Here is a 22,063-nt window from a genome sequence, read left to right as displayed (position 1 = left end):
GATGACAAGAAACAAGAACAAGGTGCCAGACTTCCTAGCAGCCCAGGCATACACACTTGGGAGCTGGTTGCCTGGGTCTCTAGGTTTCGCAGAGTCTGGGTCTCCGAGCTTGGCGAGGACCAAGAATGATGCTCATGCCTCTTCCCATCACTTCTTGGCAGGTGCTGCAGCTCCCTTTCCAAGAGTGCAGCCTGCACAGATGACCCGTTTTATTTCTCCATCTGCTTCACTTGCTCTGTGGCTGGCAAACATTTCCTTAGATTTTTTTCAAGTGGTTGATGGGTAGCCTCAGCTTTTAGAACTTCTGTGATTTTTTTTTTTTTTTTGTCTTTTTCTAGTTTCATGGATTTTTTTTATGGAAAGTTGAATGAAGACACATTAGAGATTATCCTCATTCTTTTTTTTTTTTTTTTTAAATTTAAAGCCTGACAGAAAGTGCCGTCCAGCAGTATCTGGTATGGCTCGCGGACTCCAAAATTATTGTGGAAGAAGCCAAGATGCTTCTTCGCATGTTTCTGCCTGGTGATCTTCATGCCTGGCTTCCCAGACCCAGGCCACCCGACCAGGAGGCAGCTTCCCTCATTCTTTTTTATTTGATACATTTATACTGGTAATGTGGGAGACCTGGGTTTGATCCCTGGGTTGGGAAGATCCCCTGGAGAAGGGAAAGGCTACCCACTCCAGTATTCTGGCCTAGAGAATTCCATGGACTATGTAGTTCATGGGGTTGCAAAGAGTCAGACACGACTGAGCAACGTTCACTTATAGTGGAGTATGGAATATGCTAGACTAGCATTAGCTGACACCTCTGTCATGCCATGCAATTATTTTTGTCCAGTTTGGGGAACAATTAAGACCTAATCTCTTAGCAAGTTTAATGTTTATAATACACTTTTGTTGGCTACCATCACTGTAGTGTGTATAAGACCTCTGGGACTTATTTCTCCACTAGTTGCAAGGCTGTGTCCTTAAACAACGTCGTCCAACACATTAACCAAAACACCCAAGTAATCAGATTGAAAAATGGGGTCTTCCTTGTGAGTCCAGAAGTAAAGACATCACCTTCCAGTGAAGGGAATATAAGTTCAATCCCTGGTCAGTTCAGTTCAGTTCAATTGCTTAGTTGTGTCTGACTCTTTGCCACTCCCTGGATTGCAGCACACCAGGCTTCCCTGTCCATCACCAACTCCCAGAGCTTCCTCAAACTCGTGTCCATTTAGTTGGTGATGCCATCCAACCATCCCATCCTCCATTGTCCCCTTCTCCTCCCGCCTTCAATCTTTCCCAGCATCAGGGTCTTTTCAAATGAGTCATTTCTTTGCATCAGGTGGCCAAAGTGGTTTCAGCTTCAGCACCAGTCCTTCCAATGAATATTCAGGACTGATCTCCTTTAGGACTGACTGGTTTGATTTCCTTGCACTCCAAGGGACTCTAAAGAGTCTTCTCCAACACCACAGTTCAAAAGCATCAATTTTTCAGTGCTCAGCATTCTTTATGATCCAACTCTCATATCCATACATGACTACTGGAAAAACCGTAGCTTTGACTAGATGGACCTTTGTTGGCAAAGGAATGTTTCTGCTTCTTAATATGCTGTCTAGTTCAAGCTGGTTTTAGAAAAGGCAGAGGAACTAGATATCAAATTGCCAACATCCGCTGGATCATGGAAAAAGCAAGAGAGTTCCAGAAAAACATCTATTTCTGCTTTATTGACTATGCCAAAACCTTTGACTTTGTGGATCACAATAAACTGTGGAAAATTCTGAAAGAGATGGGAATACCAGACCACCTGACCTGCCTCTTGAGAAATCTGTATGCAGGTCAGGAAGCAACAGTTAGAACTGGACATGGAACAACGGACTGGTTCCAAATTGGAAAAGGAGTATGTTTCAAGGCTGTATACTGTCACCCTGCTTATTTAACTTCTATGCAGAGTACATCATGAGAAACGCTGGACTGGAAAAAACACAAGCTGGAATCAAGATTGCTGGGAGAAATATCAATAACCTCAGATATGCAGATGACACCACCCTTACAGCAGAAAGTGAAGAGGAACTCAAAAGTCTCTATGAAAGTGAAAGTGGAGAGTGAAAAAGTTGGCTTAAAGCTCAACATTCAGAAAACAAAGATCATAGCATCTGGTCCCATCACTTCATGGGAAATAGATGGGGAAACAGTGGAAACAGTGTCAGACTTTATTTTGGGGGGCTCCAAAATCACTACAGATGGTGACTGCAGCCATGAAATGAAAAGACGCTTACTCCTTGGAAGGAAAGTTATGACCAACCTAGATAGCATATTCAAAAGCAGAGACATTACTTTGCCAACAAAGGTTCGTCTAGTCAAGGCTATGGTTTTTCCTGTGGTCACATATGGATGTGAGAGTTGGACTGTGAAGAAGGCTGAGTGCCGAAGAATTGATGCTTTTGAACTGTGGTGTTGGAGAAGACTCTTGAGAGTCCCTTGGACTGCAAGGAGATCCAACCAGTCCATTCTGAAGGAGATCAGCCCTGGGATTTCTTAGGAAGGGATGATGCTAAAGCTGAAACTCCAGTACTTTGGCCACCTCATGGGAAGAGTTGACTCATTGGAAAAGACTCTGATGCTGGGAAGGATTGGGGGCGGGAGGAGAAGGGGACGACAGAGGATGAGATGGATGGATGGCATCACTGACTTGATGGATGTGAGTCTGGGTGAATTCTGGGAGTTGGTGATGGACAGGGAGACCTGGCGTGCTGCGATTCATGGGGTCACAAAGAGTCGGACACGACTGAGTGACTGAACTGAACTGAACTGAGTGTGGTCATAACTTTTCTTCTAAGGAGCAAGCGTCTTTTATTTATTTATTTTTAAATTTTATTTTATTTTTAAACTTTACATAATTGTATTAGTTTTGCCAAATATCAAAATGAATCCGTCACAGGTATACATGTGTTCCCTATCCTGAACCCTCCTCCCTCCTCCCTCCCCATACCATCCCTCTGGGTCGTCCCAGTGCACTAGCCCCAAGCATCCAGTATCGTGCATCGAACCTGGACTGGCAACTCGTTTCTTACATGATATTTTACGTGTTTCAATGTCATTCTCCCAAATCTTCCCACCCTCTCCCTCTCCCACAGAGTCCATAAGACTGTTTTATACATCAGTGTCTCTTTTGCTGTCTCGTACACCGGGTTATTGTTACCATCTTTCTAAATTCCATATATATGCGTTAGTATACTGTATTGATGTTTTTCCTTCTGGCTTACTTCACTCTGTATAATAGGCTCCAGTTTCATCCACCTCATTAGAACTGATTCAAATATATTCTTTTTAATGGCTGAGTAATACTCCATTGTGTATATGTACCACAGCTTTCTTATCCATTCATCTGCTGATGGACATCTAGGTTGCTTCCATGTCCTGGCTATTATAAACAGTGCTGTGATGAACATTGGGGTACACATGTCTCTTTCCCTTCTGGTTTCCTCAGTGTGTATGCCCAGCAGTGGGAGCATCTTTTAATTTCATGGCTGCAATCACCATCTGCAGTGATTTTGGAGCCCAAGAAAATAAAGTCTGTCACTGTTTTCATTGTTTCTCCATCTATTTGCGATGCAGTGATGGGACCAGATGACATGATCTTAGTTTTTGAATGTTGAGTTTTAAGCCAACTTTTTCACTCTCCTGTTTCACTTTCATCAGGAGGCTCTTTAGTTCTTCTTCACTTTCTGCCATAAGGGTGGTGTCATCTGCATACTTGAGGTTATTGATATTTCTCCCAGCAATCTTGATTCCGGCTTGTGCTTTATCCAGCCCGACATTTTGCATGATGTACTCTGCATATAAGTTAAATAAGCAGGGTGACAATATACAGCCTTGACATAGTCCTTTCCCAATTTGGAACCAGTCTGTTGTTCCATGTCTGGTTCTAATTGTTGCTTCTTGACTTGCATACAGATTTCTCAGGAGGCAGTTAAGGTGGTCTGGTATTCCCATCTCTTTCAGAATTTTCCACAGTTTATTGTGATCCACACAGTCAAGGCTTTGGCATAGTCAATAAAGCAGAAGTAGATGCTTTTCTGGAACTCTCTTGCTTTTTCTATAGTCCAACAGATGTTGGCAAATTTGATCTCTGGTTCCTCTGCCTTTTCTAAATACAGCTTGAACATCTGGAAGTTCATGGATCACATACTGTTGAAGCCTGGTTTGGAGAATTTTGAGCATTACTTTGTTAGCATGTGAAATGAGTGCAATTGTGCAGTAGTTTGAGCATTCTTTGACATTGCCTCTCTTTGGGACTGGAATGAAAACTGACGTTTTCCAGTCCTGTGGCCACTGCAGAGTTTTCCAGATTTGCTGGCATATTGAGTGCTGCACTTTCACAGCATCATCTTTTCAGATTTGAAATAGTTCAACTGGAATTCCATCACCTCCACTAGCTTTGTTCATAGTGATGCTTCTTAAAGCCCACTTGAATTCGCATTCCAGGATGTCTGGCTATAGGTGAGTGATCACCTGGGTGATTATCTGGGTTGTGAAGATCTGTTTTTGTATAATTCTGTGTATTCTTGCCACCTCTTCTTAATATCTTCTGCTTCTGTTAGGTCCATATCATTTCTGTCCTTTATTGTGCCCATCTTTGCATGAAATGTTTCCTTGGTATCTCTAATTTTCTTGAAGAGATCTCTAGTCTTTCCCATTCTATTGTTTTCCTCTATTTCTTTGCACTGATCACTGAGGAAGGCTTTCTTATCTCTCCTTGCTATTCCTTGGAATTCTGCATTCAAATGGGTATATCTTTCCTTTTTTCCCTTGCCTTTTGCTTCTCTTCTTTCCCCATCTATTTGTAAGGCCTCCTCAGAGAACCATCTTGCCTTTTTGCATTTCTTTTTCTTGGGGATGGTCTTGATCACTGCCTCCTGTACAATGTCATGAACCTCCATCCATAGTTCTTCAGGCACTCTGTCTATCAGATCTAATCCCTTGAATCTATTTTTCCCTTCCACTGTATAATTGTAAGGGATTTGATTTAGGTCATACCTGAATGGTCTAGTGGTTTTCCCTACTTTCTTCAATTTCAGTCTGAATTTGGCAATAAGGAGTTCATGGTCTGAGCCATAGTCAGCTCCCGGTCTTGTTTTTGCTGACTGTATATAGCTTCTCCATCTTTGGCTGCAAAGAATATAGTCAATCTGATTTCGGTATTGACCATCTGGTCATGTCCATGTGTAGAGTCCTCTCTTATGTTGTTGGAAGAGGGTGTTTGCTATGACCAGTGCATTCTCTTGGCAAAACTCTATTAGCCTTTGCCCTGCTTCATTTTGTATTCCAAAGCCAAATTCGCATGTTACTCCAGGTATCTCTTGACTTACTACTTTTGCATTCCAATCCTCTATAATGAAAAGGACATCTTTTTGGGGTGTTAGTTCGAGAAGGTCTTGTAGGTCTTTATAGACCATTCAATTTCAGTTTTTTCAGGATTACTGTTCAGGGCATAGACTTGGATTACTGTGATATTGAATGGTTTGCCTTTGAAACGGACAGAGATCATTCTGTCATTTTTGAGATTGCACCCAAGTACTGCATTACAGACTCTTTTGTTGACTATGATGGCTACTCCATTTCTTCTAAGGGGTTCTTGCCCACAGTAGTATATATAATGGTCATCTGAATTACAGTCACCCATTCCAGTCCATTTTAGTTCATTGATTCCTAAAATGTCAATGTTCACTCTTGCCATCTCCTGTTTGAGCACTTCCAATTTGTCTTGATTCATGGACCTAACATTCCACGTTCCTATGCAATATTGTTCTTTACAGCATAGGACTTTACTTCCATCGCCAGTCACATCCACAATTGGGCGTTGTTTTCGCTTTGGCTTTATCTGTTCATTCTTTCTGGAGTTATTTCTCCACGATCTCCAGTAGCATCTTGGGCACCTACCGGCCTGGGGAGTTCATCTTTCAGTGTCCTATCTTTTTGCCTTTTCATACTGTTCATGGGGTTTTCAAGGCAAGAGTACTGAAGTGGTTTGCCTTCCATTCTCCAGTGGATCATGTATTGTCAGAACTCTCCACCATGACCCATCTGTCTTGGGTGATCCTACACGGCATGGCTCTTAGTTTCATTGAGTTAGACACTGCTGCTGCTACTGCTAAGTTACGTCAGTCATGTCCAACTCTGTGTGACCCCATAGACGGCAGCCCACCAGGCTCCCCCATCCCTGGGATTCTCCAGGCAAGAACACTGGAGTGGGTTGCCAGACTGGTCCATATGATCAGTTTGATTAGTTTTCTGTGATTGTGGTTTTCATTCTGTCTGCCCTCTGATGATAAGGATAAGAGGTTTATGGAAGCTTCCTGATGGGAGAGGCTGACTTATCTCTCTGGTCAGGGAGCTGAAAATCCCTTACTTGTCTTGCAGCCAAAAGCACAAAACATAAAATAGAAGCACTATTGTAATAAATTAAATAAAGACGTTTAAAATGGTCCACACCAAAACATCTGTACAACATAAAATAGAAAAAAAAATTTAAAAATAGGCAGAGGAACTAAATAGACATTTATCCAAAGGACCAACAAGTCCATAAAACTGTGCTCAATATCTGTTCCTTGTGATCCTCAAGTCAAGATTATTCTGAAGTCGCTGCATCCATTTTCTCATAACTCACTCCCTGATGTACTTCAGATCCGAAACTTTCTAGTCAACACTATTCTCTGAAGGTTAGAAATGACCTTGCAGCTATTGGAGTAGAAGGTGAGTTTGGTGCTAGTAAGATGCGTGGTCTGTCTTGTTTTGACAGTTTCTTTTCCACATGGATCCCCGAGGAAGATGTGAATATAAGAGCAATAGGAATAAGGAAAAAAGTGCCTGTGTATGTTCAGCCTTGCCCGTGGGCTATATCCGTATGCAGAAAATAAGAGAGGAGGTAGCATGGCTGCGCTAACTCTAAGCAGATTAGGCTTGGATGGACCCATAGCATAGATGAGAAACAATACCAGAGGAGCATGGGCCCCAGCTGTGAGCACAAACTTTGCACACCTCCTGAGAACCAGCCTTATTGATTACTTCCTGGTCCTATTCGGAAGGGAAGTGAGAGTGAGCAGTGCCAAGGCTAGGACATGTCTCCACCCTCCACCAACTCCCTCCTTTATCTCACTATCCCTCAGCTCTCTACTGTGCATGTGTGTGTGCTAAGTTGCTTCAGGCGTGTCTGACTCTTTGTGACCCTATGGACTATAGCCCACCTGCAGGGCTCCTCAGTCCGTGGGATTCTTCAGGCAAGAATACTGGAGTGGGTTGCCATGCCTTCCTCCAGGGGATCTTCCCCACCCACGGATCGGACCCATGTCTCTGACATCTCCTGCATTGGCAGGTGGTTCTTTATCACTTGTGCTACCTGGGAAGCCCACTTTCTACTGTGGTCAATTGCAATTTCCCATTTGGATATAAAGCGGAAGTAGAAGCATCTTTTCTATCATTCTAGGATGCATAAGAGGTGTAAAAGCTCTGCTTAACGTCCAGCTCCCATGAGAAACAGGCTTCCCGGGATGCTAGGTTGCCGGCGGCCTGTGCACTGCTTAGGGTTGTCTGGGCCTTGGAGCTGCTTTGACAGGCAGGTTGAGGATTGGGCAGTTTGGGAAGTAGGAGGACTTAAGTATGTAAAATTCTGAGCACAGAGGCAGAGGATGGAGAGAACATGCTAGTCCTTTCAGAATAGTGGCTGAGCCAGCCTGCTGCCCACAGTCAAGCCTTCACAAGGAAGAACCTTGCTTGTGTCACCAGCTGCTTTGAGGTCTATATTAGATCCCTAACCAGGGATCGAACCCATGATATCTATAGTGGACACACTGAGTCCCAACCACTGGACTGCCAGGGAAGTCCCTGTTTCTCTTCTTAAAAGGATACCAATCCTATTGGATTAGGGTCCCACCCTTATTACCTCACTTAACCTTAATCACTTCCTTCAAGTCTCTGTCTCCAAATATAGTCACACTGGGAGTTGGGGCTTCAACCAATGAATTCTGGAGGGACACAGTTCAGTCCCTAACACATTATAAGAGGTTGATGTGGAAGCATTACTGCTACTGCTAAGTCACTTCAGTCATGTCCGACTCTGTGCGACCGCAGAGACGGCAGCCCACCAGACTTCCCCATCCCTGGGATTCTCCAGGCAAGACACTGGAGTGGGTTGCCATTGCCTTCTCAGCATTAGGCACACAAATTTCACTGGGTGGAGTTGGTGGATGGGGTGATGCTCTCACTCCCCACTTGGACACTTCACACTGACGCTGCATCAGAAACAAGCAGGGCTTATCTTGTCCTGTTCTCTTCCCACAGGAGTCCTTGTTCCAGCATAAAGGGAGGGTGGTTACTGCTCCAGTCACACAACATCCTTCCTGGGGTCCATGAAGTATTCAGGATGCTCATCTCCTCTTTCAGCTTGCTAGAACCTCCCCTCCCTTACGGGTTAAGGGTTCTGTTGACTTTTAAGAAAGTGCACACCATGAGAGCTGCAAGTCAAGTTTTATTTGGGGCAAAATGAGGACTGTAGCTCAGGAGACAGCATTAAAGAGAGCCCCGAGAAACCACTCTGAGGAGACCAGGGGGAGAACTAAATACATAGGCTATATAGCTAGGATATATTGCAATAAGGGGCTTCCCTGGTGGCTCAGCAGTAAAGAATCTGCCTACCAATGCAGGAGATGGGTTTGATTCCAGGTCAGGAAGATCCCCTGGAGAAGGAAATGGCAACCCACTCCAGTATTCTTGCCTGGGAAATCCCATGGACAGAGGGGCCTGGTGGGCTACAATCCATGGAGTCACGAAGAGTCTGACTCGACTTAGCGTCTAAACAACAACAACAATATTTCAATAACGCGCAGGTTATCAGGAACATCAAAATATTATTATTAATTGAAGAAAACCAGATATCTCGAGTTAAGGCATTTAGCACTTTTCTAAGTATGGGAAAATGCAAGAGTCTAAGCTCACTGAAATCATTCCTCAGGTATGCACCTGAGCTATCTGGGGCCAGTATCCTGTATTTTCACACCCTATGTTCCCTCAGGGCTCACCACAGGGAGTGCCTGCAATCTATTGGCTGCTAGATGGCAGGTGTTCTTTTCAGCCCTGAATTTCCTCGGGGCTCACTGGCTCATGTTGGAGGGCTGCAATTGCCGATGACTGTGATATCCTTGTTTACTGATATGGCAGGAAATATTCTGTTTCTCAGCTCACTCCTGAGCCATCGAGAATTTCCAAATTAGAGCCTTTGCTCCTACTGTGGTGCTGCCCTAGCTCAATGCTTTTAGGTCAGTCCCAGCCCCTACTAGATTCTGCCCTGGGTGATGGATTGCAACCTCCTGGAGGGTAAGCCTGTGTCTATTCATCCCTCTCTTGCCCCACCGTACACCTCACATCTCCGTGCTTTTGGAATTGAGTCAGTTGATTGGAACAGAGTCTCAAGCAGACATTTCTTCTTCCTCCCAAGCTATCTCCTCATTACCCTTCTTTACCCATCATTTTTTCTGAATATGCCTTTCCTTCCTTTTATTTTGCAGGGATTTTTATTGTTATTTTACCTCTTGGTGAAAGTTTCAGCTGGTTGGTCTTAACGAATGTTGTGCAGTCCTGGCCCTCCCGCAGCTTCTTGCCCTCGTTCAAGTTCATTACTCTGACTTACATAGCAGTGGGAAGCAATCAGATGCGGTCCTGGGCAGGTTAGCTTCCTGCCTGTCTTGCTAAGTGGATCATAATATTGGAAGCATGGGGGAGGTTAGGAATGATTCCTTATTGGAGTGAGTTTCATTGTTTTGCTCTGCACTTACTTGTAAAGATTCGTAAAATGATTTAACCAAATGAAGTTTTTGCATTCGGAGGTCGCTGCATTCTGTGAAGGGTCAGGGGAGGGCGGTCTGGGAAGATGTCCGGTTTGTCTTTAGGGGACACGTGAATGCCAGCCTGATGTCTTTAGGGGACACGTGAATGTCCCCTGCCTGATGTCACCCTGCCAGGCCTGGTGGAAGAGGGTGCCTATAGGATTGTATGGGAGAGACCTGGATCCTCTGAGAACTGACCCTCGAAGGAGAATTACTGAGACCCTCATTGCAGGCAGGATGGCAATTTGGGGGAACAAAGAGCTTTCAGACAGTGGTCATTTGTGTTAAAGCCTCTAAAGGCCATTTTCCCAGTTCCCACTAAATTCCTTCCTAAAAGCTCAGTAGGAAAACATACTATACTCTCAGACTTTGCAGAGAGGTGTAACCTGAAACAGGAATTGTACTGGGGCCTCTGACATAGAGGGAGGCTTTGCAACGTGGGGGTTAAATCAAGAGTTCCAAGTTGATCCCTCGGCAGGCATATACTAGCTGACCAGCCTTGACCCAGCTCCTTTTAACCTCTTCTTGGTGAAGTTTTCTCAAGGGTAGAATGTGGAAGGGCAGAACCTATTCACAGTGTTGGGATGGAATCAAACACAGTAATATGTCAGACCTTGAGTTCAGTGTCTGGCATATAGCAAATGTTAAATCAATATTTCCTATTACTTATTATGACTCTTTTAAATGCTTAATAAAGGCCTCCAGCAGCTGCCCTGAGACTTGATAACTAGACAAAAAGACAACTTAGATTTCAATTTGCCTCTTTGTGCCAGAAGCCACAGCATTCCCCAGCCAGGGAACACTGGGGTCAGATGAATTAGTGTTCCTGACAGTGTCATACATCACCTGGCCTCCCGAGAGGAGGCAAAAGCATAGGCAAGCTGCTGGGTTGGGAATCACCGCTCTGCTCCTCTGTGTGAGCTTCTGCAAGTTACTGAACCTCTCTGTGCATCAGTTTTCTCATCTGTAAAATGGGCTACTGGCAGACTTCAGTGAACTAGGCTGTGCAATGTCTTCCAATGATGCCATGGCATTGTGAATGCTCAGTATGTTAGATGTTAAGATCATCACCAGACTTCCCAGACTTTGCCTCTGCCGGCGGCTAGTTTTTGTATAAGGAACTTAGGGAGATATGTCTGAAATTATACTCTTCTCAGTACTCCTGGGATGGATGCAGGGTGGGGTAGGGTGAGGTGGACGTGGGGCCAGACTGCTAGGAGCAGCTTTGAAAGCTTACGGAGTGTTCCCAGTCCTGTCTATCCTTTAAACTAGGATCTGCTGAAGGGGACTTTTATTCAGTCTCCATCTGAATAGAATCTTGTACTCCTGGCAAGACCAGTGACGAGCTGTGTATGTGAAGGAGGACTCTGTGTACTGAGGGTCTGCAGAAAATGTGCAATATGCACATGCTCAGGAGCCAGAGCTGAGAAGATCCCAAGAGACATAGACAAAGTCAAAGAGGCATCCCTCTTATTTCTCCAACTATGGGCCTGCAGAAATCTCCCTTGGCTCATTGATAATGGAAAAAAAAAAAAATGGAGGAGAGAATCACATTTTGACCAATAAGAAATCTGAGGTTCCAAATGTCTTCTGCTTAATAGCTAGAAACAAATCCTTCCATGAACCAGACCTCTCCTCCAACTAGCAGAAAGGCTCTGCCAAGTCCCCTGTGCCCCTGCACTGTAGCTGGCACCACCCTGGGGCTGCTCACCATGACCCAAGCTCTTCCCTTCTGGTCAGCGGTTTCGGGAGCAAAAAAGCTGCTCCCTTCACCGAGGTCAGGATATGGTTGGAAGCATCACTTCCATTTGTCAACTTTGAGGCTGATGTTCTCAGCCAAGGGCACCATCTGTGAGTGCTCCCTGATGACTTTGACCAGGGTTCTGTGTGGACTCCAGTTCCACATGCTGCTCTCCCATCACCTGGGTTGGGGGGAGGTTTCAGAGAGGTGGGTGATCACTTTCCTCTTACCTGAAAGTTAGATTGTTTAAAAACAGCCTCATCCTCCTGGTCCTCAGGTGCCTAATATACTGAGAAATATACTTGGCACATACTCTGGACCTCCCCCATCCCCATTCCATTCAGCTCCCAAGTAAGAGTGCCTACTACACCCCGGCCAGAAGCTTGTATGACCCAGCCCAGTGGATGTATTTTAGATAGGGTCTTATGAGGTCTTTGTAAAAGAATGATCCACACCTTCGAGCTTCTAAACCTTTATGAACCGTTGCCCTGGGTGACAGACGGTTGGGGTGATGCCCATTGTTACTAGACCAGCACCTCAGAAGGAGGTCCCTGGAAGGAGAACCATAGTACAGTAAGTCCCCTACATATGAACAGGTTTCATTAGTAAGTCCAGTTTGTTCTTAAGTCTAATTTGTTCATAGGTACCCAACTAACACAATCAGCTATATCATACTATACTGTAATAGGTTTATAATACTTTCCACACAACTAATACATAAAAAACAAACACAAAAAATAAAGAAAACATTTCTCATCTTTTACTAGTACAGCACAACAGCTGGCATCCAGGGGCTGGCATCAGGGGTTACCAACTGGAGGAGGGAGAGGAGGTGGGAGATGGTGGAACTGAAGGATTCTCAGCAATAGAAGACGGAGGGCAAGCTGCAATTTCACTCATGCCTGACGTTGATGGAACAGGTTGTGGTTCCTTGCTGGAACTAGATGCACGTTTGCATCTTTGAAAGTTCACGACTTGACGATTGGCACGGAGGGGACTTACTGTACTTGAGACATTATCTAGTCTAGTGTTTCTCAAACTACTTCCTCTTCCTTGTCTGCTTCTTCCTCTTGTCCTGCTCCTCCTTCTTGTTCTGCCACTCACCTGCTCAGATGCCTTTTAAGACACTTGTTTCTCTAGTTGCCCCAACCCCATGGCATTTTAATAGTACAGATATAGTGTGCATATGTCTCTTTATGTACTGTGACCTTAGGAGGGCCACTAATGATTGTAATGCCTAAGATATTTTTTGTCCCCTAAGAATCACTTTCCATCTCACTGAAGGTGACACTTTCTCTCTTGAGAATGCATCTTCTGGTCTGAGACTTTTTGGCCATCCAGCACTGGCTTTTTGTTTATTTATTTATGGCTGCACTAGGTCTTCATTGCAGCACACAGGCTCTTCATTGACGCATGCAGCCTTTCTCTAGTTGTGGTGAGCGGAGACTACTCTCTAGTTGCAGCATGCAGGCTTCTCATTATGGTAGCTTCTCTTGTTGCAGAGCATGGACTCTAGGGCACTCTGGCTTCAGTAGTTGGCTCAGGGGCTTAGCTGCCCCATGGCTTGTAGAATGTTAGTCCCCAGAGCAAGGATCCCATGTCCCCTGCACTGGCAGGCTGATTCTTAATGACTGGACTGCCGGGGAAGTCCCCAGTGCCAGGTTTGACTAGCAGGAGCAACTTGGGGTGAGCAGCAGGTTAGTGCATGAGCATAACAAGTGTGACTGTCCTAGACTGGGAGCCATGTGGTGCTAACTCATTGTGAATACCAGCAAGACTGGGCCATTCTCAGCTTCCTCCAGCTTTCTACTTTCACAAATACTGGATGATTTATCTTTGGGTAAACATCTTGGACTGCATTTAAGGTAGTTTCCTTGCTTTGTCTTTTTCTTTAAAAGTGAAGTTGTTAAGTGAAAAGGAACCAGCAGGATACAGCATTTTGAATCCTGCTAGTCAGTGTTCAGGAGGAGCACACAGGGGTGCATAAGAGAGCTCGTGTCTTCTCCACATCTCTGCCAGCATTGAACAGTATTCTTTTAAGAAGTATTTGCTGGTTTGAAAGGCAAGATGCTAACTTGTTGTCGGCTGATGATGACCAGCCAGGGTGAAATTTTAGATCCTTTCATCTTGTCGAATGGTAAGAGGTACATTCCTTTCTCAGTGGTCCTTGGACTGCCCCACCCCATTTGGTGGCTTAGTCTTACCTTTCCCACTGACTTGTCATGCTTCTCCTATCCTCTTGGAAGTTTTATCTACACTTGGATCTGTTCCTGGACTGTCTTTTTCTGAATTATTGACATCTTGATGATGACATCTGCTTGAATTTTGGAAGTAGGTTTTCAGCAAAGGCTCATGGAAGGCTATTACACTCTGGGAGTGGATTGATATGTCTGCACTTTGGCAAGCTTGTATGCAGCCACCTGGGCTGTCTTTTTCACCTGGGACCAAGGTGTGGTGACTCTTGGTGGAGACACCCTCCCAAGCAGTCCGTGCAGAATGCCACACTGATGAATCCTGGGGGCTCAGGCCATGCCCTGAAGGTCCGCTTTTGTCTAAGTTGGCCTAAGTTCACTTGGCCAGTGTCAGCTCTAGCATGGAAGTTCCAATACATGTTGAACTGAGCAAAGAAAATACAAGCAAGAGATATCATTCATTCTCTAAGGGCACTTTGAGTGCCCACCATGGTATCAAATATAGAGACTTTTCAGACTGGGTCCTTGGCCTTGCAGAGCTAACAATCTAGGTGGGAGACAGGCATGCACATTAGTGGCTGAGATAGAGGGTAATCAGTTCTAAACAGGTGCACATTAAGTTAGTAGGAGAAACAGAAGTTTGCCCAACTCTGTCTAGTGAGATGAGAAATGGTCAGGAAAAATATCAAAAGAGAACATGATATTTCAGCTTCATCTTATGAAACAAGTTAGAGATTACCCAGTAGACAAATGGAGGGAACAGTGTGTACAGAGGTCTGGAGCTCCGAAATAGCATGACATCTTGTGCAGAGGTGGGGAGCAAAAGGTGTCAAAAGGCATAGTGGGACTTGAGGTGGGTGGGTTCTGAGGTGGTTTCCTTATTTTTGGTCAAAGATGCCACTGAAGTTTATAAAGCAGGATCAGATAGGCTTTGGGAGAAGTGAACTCAACTGTGTGGAAGAAAGTATGGAGGTGAGAATATGAGGACAAAAGTCATTCTACTAGTAATATTGTAATTATTATTAGAACATTCATTCTTGGAAACGTTTTCCTACCACAGTGTTTTTGGAACTGGACTAGCAATTGAATTAATGAAGAAGGTAGAGCAGCTACAGGTATTTAACAAGTGAAATCAGTAAGACTTGATGACTAAATCTATGTATGATTGACCAGTATGAAGGAAGAGATTGGGATAAAGGTGTGATTTCTCTCCTGTACAGCTAGGCAACTTGGGGTCTAGGAATTACAGTACCTGTGAGGTTGTGGGAGGTGTTGGTTGGGATTTAGATATAAATAGTAACAAATGATTAGGGATAGGTGGTATTGGAGGTACTAATTGTTGCCAGTTTCTTTTGGTTGTCTTTTGGTATTTTAAGATGTTGCACAATTTTCAGAAATGGTTCCAGCTCTTCATTGATCAAGGTCATGCTGTGTAGAAAAGCATGTAGATGTTTATTTCATGTTTATTTTATTCATCTACTCCCAGATGTTTATTTCATTATTTCAAATTATTTCATGATTTTATTTCACGGAGATGTTTATTTCATATTTCCAGTGAAATAATGAAATAAACATTGGGTAGGTCAATTTCAGCTACTTTTCAACTCATACTTATATCTTCTCCTTCCAGGGGATGGCCAGGTGGATTTTGATGAATTCATGACCATTCTTGGCCCCAAACTGGTGTCTTCAGAAGGTCGCGATGGTTTTCTTGGAAACACAATAGACAGCATATTCTGGCAGGTGAGTTAAGATTTTGTTTAAAGATTAGATTTGATAGTAAACATGGGTTTGGGACTAACATTTGACTGTGAATTCTTGAGCTTCTGTTCAGCATATGATGCTCTCTTCTGGGCTCGACTGATGTACATTTCTTGAACTGGACAACTAAGTTGAGATCATACTGCTGCTGCTGCTGCTAAATTGCTTCAGTTGTGTCCAACTCTGTGCGACCCCATAGACGGAAACCCACCAGGCTCCCCTGTTCCTGAGATTCTCCTAGGTCCCCTGAAAACAAGTATCAAAACTATACTCTTTTAAGTCTTGGAAGAGTGAAATATCTCCCTATTTATTCCTTATTTCAAAAATAGTTTTACATTTTGGAGAAATGAGATTCCTCCTCTTCTGGTTCACAAAAGCCTTTTTCCTGAAGACACCTAGGAAGGACATATTGGTATTACCTGTGCTCACTGCCATTCCTGGTTCAGGAGGTCCTTGCTGAGAGGATGATATGATTGCCTTGTGTGTTTGGATCCTATCTCTCAAGAGGACAGAAGGGTTTTATCTCAAAATTTGTATTTGATACTTCTCAATTTGCTTCTGTTTCTATCTGCAAGCTGTCTTAGAAATTCCAAGTAACAATGACCTTTGAACTATTTTGATGTGCTATAAGTCATTTCTTTATATTCTTTAATTTTAAAATGTGAATATTATTTTATGATTATGGAATTTGGGGAATGGCTCATCAATAATTATTTTTAAGATGTGAATATAATTTGTCAAGTTAAATTGAATTATAGTTTAGACATGTAAAATACCATTCCAACACAGGGTGGTTTCTTTAATTTCTTGATGTGTTTTTTCCCTTAACCAACGATACTTCTCTCATCTAGTTAAGGATTGCAGTCGGCAGTGTACCTCTAGTCTTAATCTATCATCTTGCATATAACCAACAAGTACTTAGTAAGAACTTGTTACTTATCCCGTAGTCTAACAATCACTATGGGTTTTATAAAAGATGTTTAAGACAGTCCTTCACAGAGAATAGAGTGGTGGTTGCTAAGGGGAAGGAGGGTGGGAGAGAGTTGGATTGGAAGTTTGGGATTAGCAGATGCAAACTGGTATGGGGAGAATGAATAAACAACAAAGTCCTACTGTATAGCACAGGGAACTATATTCAATACTCTATGATGAACCACGATAGAAAAGAATATGAAAAAGAATGTATATATATATGTATAACTGAGTCAGTTTGCTCTACAGCAGAAATTGATACAACACTGTAATTCAACTATACCTCAGTCCTATTGGTTACAAAGTGCATCCGCATTCAGTGGAGGGAGAGGACTCCTCCCAGTGAATCCCCAGAGGAGGGGTCATTGAGGACCGCCTTGGAGACCGGCGACCACAAAGGGGAATGTGGCTGTACTTTGGCTTCAGCTTCCTGGCCTGACACTGCTGTCACGGTCTTTCATTTTTTTCAGGTTTTGGTTTCTCCCTATCTTAGAGGAAAACTGACCGTGGATGTTCTCTGTGTTCTGAGAAGTGAGCCCACCAGGCCCTAGGCTCACCTTGCAAATTAAGTCTGCTCTCCAAGGCTCACTCATTCCTGGCATTCTAGCCTACAGGGCCAAGGGGAGAAGAAAATCAATTGGGATTCTGCAAAAAGGGCTATTTATCAATTGGTGCTCATCCCCAAAGTTTTGAGTGCCTGGCTCTTTGCAGGAAACTGGTATCAGTGAAGATGGAATTGATTGGCTACTAACACGAGGGCCATGCCCCAGAGTGTCTGTCCTCCCTGGGTACTTAGTCTGGGTGTGAGGCTCACAGATTTCTTGGCTGCCAGTTCAGAACCTCTCCCTTGTGTAGCAAATAATAACCTGTGGAATTCTTATTGTCTTCTCCTTTATTCATCAAAGTCGTGTGTGTTGGCTGTTACTGCTGTGATGTAGTTGAGCAGAACTTGGTGTATGTTAGTGGTGGAGAGGAGAGGAGGGGAGGGAGGAGCTGAGAGGGCCAGATGCAGGGTGGGGGCGGGGGAGGGCTTTCATGCTCAACACTTCAACTCCATTGCAACTGTAGAGCAACAGCATCCTCAAAGTCACTTTATTCTGCCAGTCACTTGCACCACACACCACAAGGCCACTTGTACCCAAGAAGGTATCTAATGCAACAGATGCTCCCATGCTGTGAAACATCTGCATCGAGGGTTCACCTGAGTCCGCACAACAGCCCTTCATCTTTCCTCCTCTATGACCTCCAGCACTGTGCACAGCTGTGTTCTGCCACGAGCTCGCAGACTGTGGTAACGACCAAATGGCAGAGGTAATGACCAGCATCACGGGAGATCATGCAGCTCTGGTGATCCAGGTTCAACCAACACTTCTGTTAAACTCTTCTCCCTTTAAAGAGAGAGAGATGAGTCCCACCCTTAGCTAGGAGAGGAGCCAGTGGTGTCTTACTATCAGGACTTACCTGTACCTGTAGAAGGTACAGGTAGAACACCTTGGCTCCTTGGCTCACGTTTTTATCTTATGCATAAACTTCACTAAGACTTGACTAATTTACAGGGTTTTTTTTTGGCTGTGCTGGGTCTTATTGCAGCGCATTGGCTTCTTTTGTTGAAGAGCACGAGTTCTAAAGCACGTGGACTCAGTAGTTGCAAGTATATGGGCCTTAGCTGCCCTGCGGCATATGGGATCCTGGGCCCCTGATCAGGGATCAGACCCGAGTCCCCTGCATTTGCAAGGTGGATCTTTAACTACTGGATCACCAGGGAAGTCCCTAATTTACAGTTTCTGATTTAAGAAATGAAACACATCAATATTTAAGCAAATGGATCTATTCAGTGGATGGCATTGGATGTGTGGGAACAGGTTTGGGGCTGGAGGTTAAGAACAAAGAAACTCACAGGGCTTCCTGCTCTTTGTGCCTGCTCCAGAGTGAGTTTTTACTTGCCTGTTTACACACAGGTCTAGTTTATCTCACATCTGTGTGCACAGGAAAGAAACACTCTGGAAAGCTCCAGGTACAATACGATGCCAAATCTTTTATGCATAAAAGAACTGGGGAAAATATGTCAGAGTATTGACAGTGACATTCCATATGTGATAGCATGATGAGTGATCATATCTTTCTATATTTTTCAAAAGCTTCACAATGGGCATGCATTACTTGTATAATCAGAAAAAGATGAAAGGAAAGTAAATATAGTCCCCAGCTAGTCAAATAACTATGAAGTATCTACAATGTTTTCATCTGTGAAACTGTAAATTATCTGCCCTGTGAGGTCGACCTTGGATAAAACTTGCAGGGAAAGCAAGTGAGACAGAAGAAATTATATTCATTCACATGAGGTGTTTGTTGCATGTGACCAAAACCTAGAAAATACCAGGATTTTGACTTTTGTTCTTTTATGGATAACTTGCATTCCAGCAGGCAGAGTCGCTTCTTACATCAAATCTGGCACTAACAGAATGGTTCTCTCCTCAATATTTTGTCAACGTGCCACTCTATCGGAGTTTGGGATCCAAAGCTGCTGTTCTTAATCATCTTAGGAACCAAATAGCTTTCAGCAGCCATGCCCATCATGAGGCCTGTTAGATTGACAGTGAATGCTTGAATCCCCAAAGCGATTTTACTGCCTGCGAAATATGGAGCATGGAAAACTCAGGAGAGGTTCTCAGAGTCTGGTTCCTGAACCAGCAGCATCAGCATCACCTGGGACATGTTAGATATGCAAACACCTGGACCCCACCCTAGAAGTACTGAATCAAAAACTCCAGGGTGGAGCTGGTATCTGGGTTCAATCCACCCTCCAGGTGGCTCTGATGTTTGCCCAAGATTGAGAGCTACTGAGATTTCAGCGATCCTGGCACATGGGGCAGGCATCCAGTAAGGCTTACTGGTCTGATTCAAACCTTGGTCATTTGGGTTTTTCCCTCATTTACTCATATTTATAAGTATCATTGGTCTTTAGTCCATATAACAGTATATGTTTTAACTGTTTTAAAAGATGGAGGAATTACATGTCAATATGTAACTAATTTTCTAAGTAGGAATTGCCTTTCTAAGCATTAAAGCAACAGAAGAATCATAAATAAAAACTATTAAACTATTGAAAAGATGTTTCAGAAAGTAATTGGGAGACTTCTCTGGCAGTCCCAGCGGCACTAGGTTCTCTCACTGGTCAGGGAGCTAGATCCCAGGTGCCACAACTAAAGACCCTGCATGCTGCAACTAAGACCCAGAGCAGCCAAATAAATAAAGAAATAAGTAGTTTAAAAAGTAATAGGAAAAAATACAGCAATAGACTAAGGTATATGTGGAGAGCATTTCTAAAACAATATGGAAACCTCTAGATATGATAACAGATGAGTGGGATAAGAAATAACAATTGATGGATACTTTAAACAAACATTAAAACAGTTCTCAACCTCACTAGAAATCTAAGGGATATCTACTAAAATAGTAATTGGATAACAGTTTTCACCTACCAAGTTGGAAAAGAATAAAACATATAATAGTGCTGTCAAGAGGGAGGAAATGGGCAAACTCATATACTACCAGTAGAAATGTAAATTGTAAAACTTTTCTGAAAACTATTTGCTGATAGTTTTCTACAACTTTTCCAATGTTAAACCCTATAATTAAAAATAATTCTACGTCTAAGACTCTGTCATATGAAATTAGTTAGAGGTGTAGAAAAATGTACTTACAAAGATGGAATATTGTGCAATTTTTTAAAATAATATTTTCACTCTACGATCTAGAGATTTTAATTTACAGTGTAATTACATCCTTGTCCTACAACTATTATATATCCATTTATATTCATACAGAGACAAAAACTGGGGAAAATGTAGTAATTCTGACAATACTAATTATGACTTGGAATAGAGGTGAATGTAAATTTTCTTTATCCTTGTATGTAGTTTCTAAAATTTCTACAATTAGGCCATAGGATCTATTCTGTTATTATTCAATGAAATTAACAAGATCACATTGTAAAACAACTGTTTTCAGTGCCAAAAAAAGTGGTTAGACTTTCTAATACATGTACTCATTGCTATGGTAAATAAAGTACACAAAATTTACATGAGAGTTTATAATCAAAATGGTGACTGCCAGCTGCCTGGAGGAAAAGAATTCAGGCAAAGCCTCTGAGAAGCAGTGGTCACCCCAAGCAGCTGAGTGGCTACTTGTTCCAGAAGCCACAGGAGGCCTGAGGCCAGCTGTAGTTTCCAATGTATCAGTCACCTTATATTCAGTTAGTATATCGAAAACTCACCCTTTAGAAGAATGTCTGCATTGATTTCATAATCAGAATAAAAATAATGTTAATACTAATTTTAAATATCCCTTCTAAATAAATTCATGATGGGTTCTCAGCTTTGTGATTGGGTTGGGCTGATAGGTAACTTCAGGCAAAAAGAGGAAAAAGTCACTGGTCATATCCAGGAAACTCCTGGCTTATGTCCAGTGGAATCTTCGCATGTTACAGGTAAAGTTGTTTTCTTTATTTAATCTACTTAAAAGTCTAACACACAGGGTCTGTGTGTAATATGAATATACTGTCGACCTCAGGAAAGCATAGAATTTTCATTCAAAGTTATCTAAAAGAGGACTGGGTCTTGTAAGGGTAATATCTTGCATTCAAGTTCAGAGGGAAGAGAGAAAGAAACAAGGCAGGTGTGGAGCCAGTGGAGACTTCTTGGGGTCTGGCTGATGAATCCTCTAAAATCCACAGTTGAGATCAATTCAGTCGCTCACTCGTGTCCGACTCTTTGTGACCCCATGGCCTACAGCACCCCAGGCTTCCCTTTCTATCACCAACTCCCGGAGCCTACTCAAACTCATGTCCCTCGTGTCAGTGATGCCATCCAACCATCTAGGGAAAACCACTAGACCATTCAGGTATGACCTAAATCAAATCCCTTATTATTATGGAGTGGAAGTGACAAATAGATTGAAGGAATTAGATCTGATAGAGTGCCTGAAGAACTATGGACAGAGGTTCTTCACATTGTACAGGAGGCAGTGATCAAGACCATCCCCAAGAAAAATAAATGCAAAAAGGCAAAATGGTTCTCTGAGGAGGCCTTACAAATAGCTGGGGAAAGAAAAGAAGCAAAAGGCAAAGGAAAAAAGGAAAGGAATACCCATTTGAATGCAGAGTTCCAAAGAACAGCAAGGAGAGATAAGAAAGCCTTCCTCAGTGATCAGTGCAAAGAAATACAGGAAAACAACAAAATGGGAAAGACTAGAGATCTCTTCAAGAAAATTAGAGATACCAAGGAAACATTTCATGCAAAGATGGGCTCAATAAAGGACAGAATGGGACCTACCTAACAGAAGCAGAAGATATTAAGAAGAGGTGGCAAAAATACACAGAACTATACAAAAGAGATCTTCATGACCTAGATAACCATGATGGTGCGATCACTCACCTAGAACGAGACATCCTGGAATGCGAAGTCAAGTGGGCCTTAGGGAGCATCATTATGAACAGAGCTAGTGGAGGTGATAGAACTCCAGGTGAATTATTT

The 22,063-nt window shown here is 43.1% G+C and overlaps 1 protein-coding gene across 3 annotated transcripts in view; it reads left to right on the top strand.

Annotated features, from left to right (window-relative positions):
• Positions 1-22,063, top strand: part of CALN1 (calneuron 1) — a 462,927-nt gene that overhangs the window by 262,923 nt on the left and 177,941 nt on the right. For all 3 annotated transcript variants that reach the window (XM_086374691.1, XM_086374690.1, XM_086374692.1), the window contains exon 4: positions 15,427-15,539. In XM_086374691.1, the coding sequence (XP_086230817.1) occupies positions 15,427-15,539 (113 nt within the window). The remainder of the gene's footprint in view (positions 1-15,426; positions 15,540-22,063) is intronic.

Source organism: Bos grunniens, chromosome 25 (genome assembly GCF_055505025.1).
Source record: "Bos grunniens cultivar Pamir isolate PY7600 chromosome 25, Bosgru_T2T1.0, whole genome shotgun sequence".
Classification (NCBI taxonomy): Eukaryota; Metazoa; Chordata; class Mammalia; order Artiodactyla; family Bovidae; genus Bos; species Bos grunniens.
This window is presented reverse-complemented; position numbering and strand designations above follow the sequence as displayed.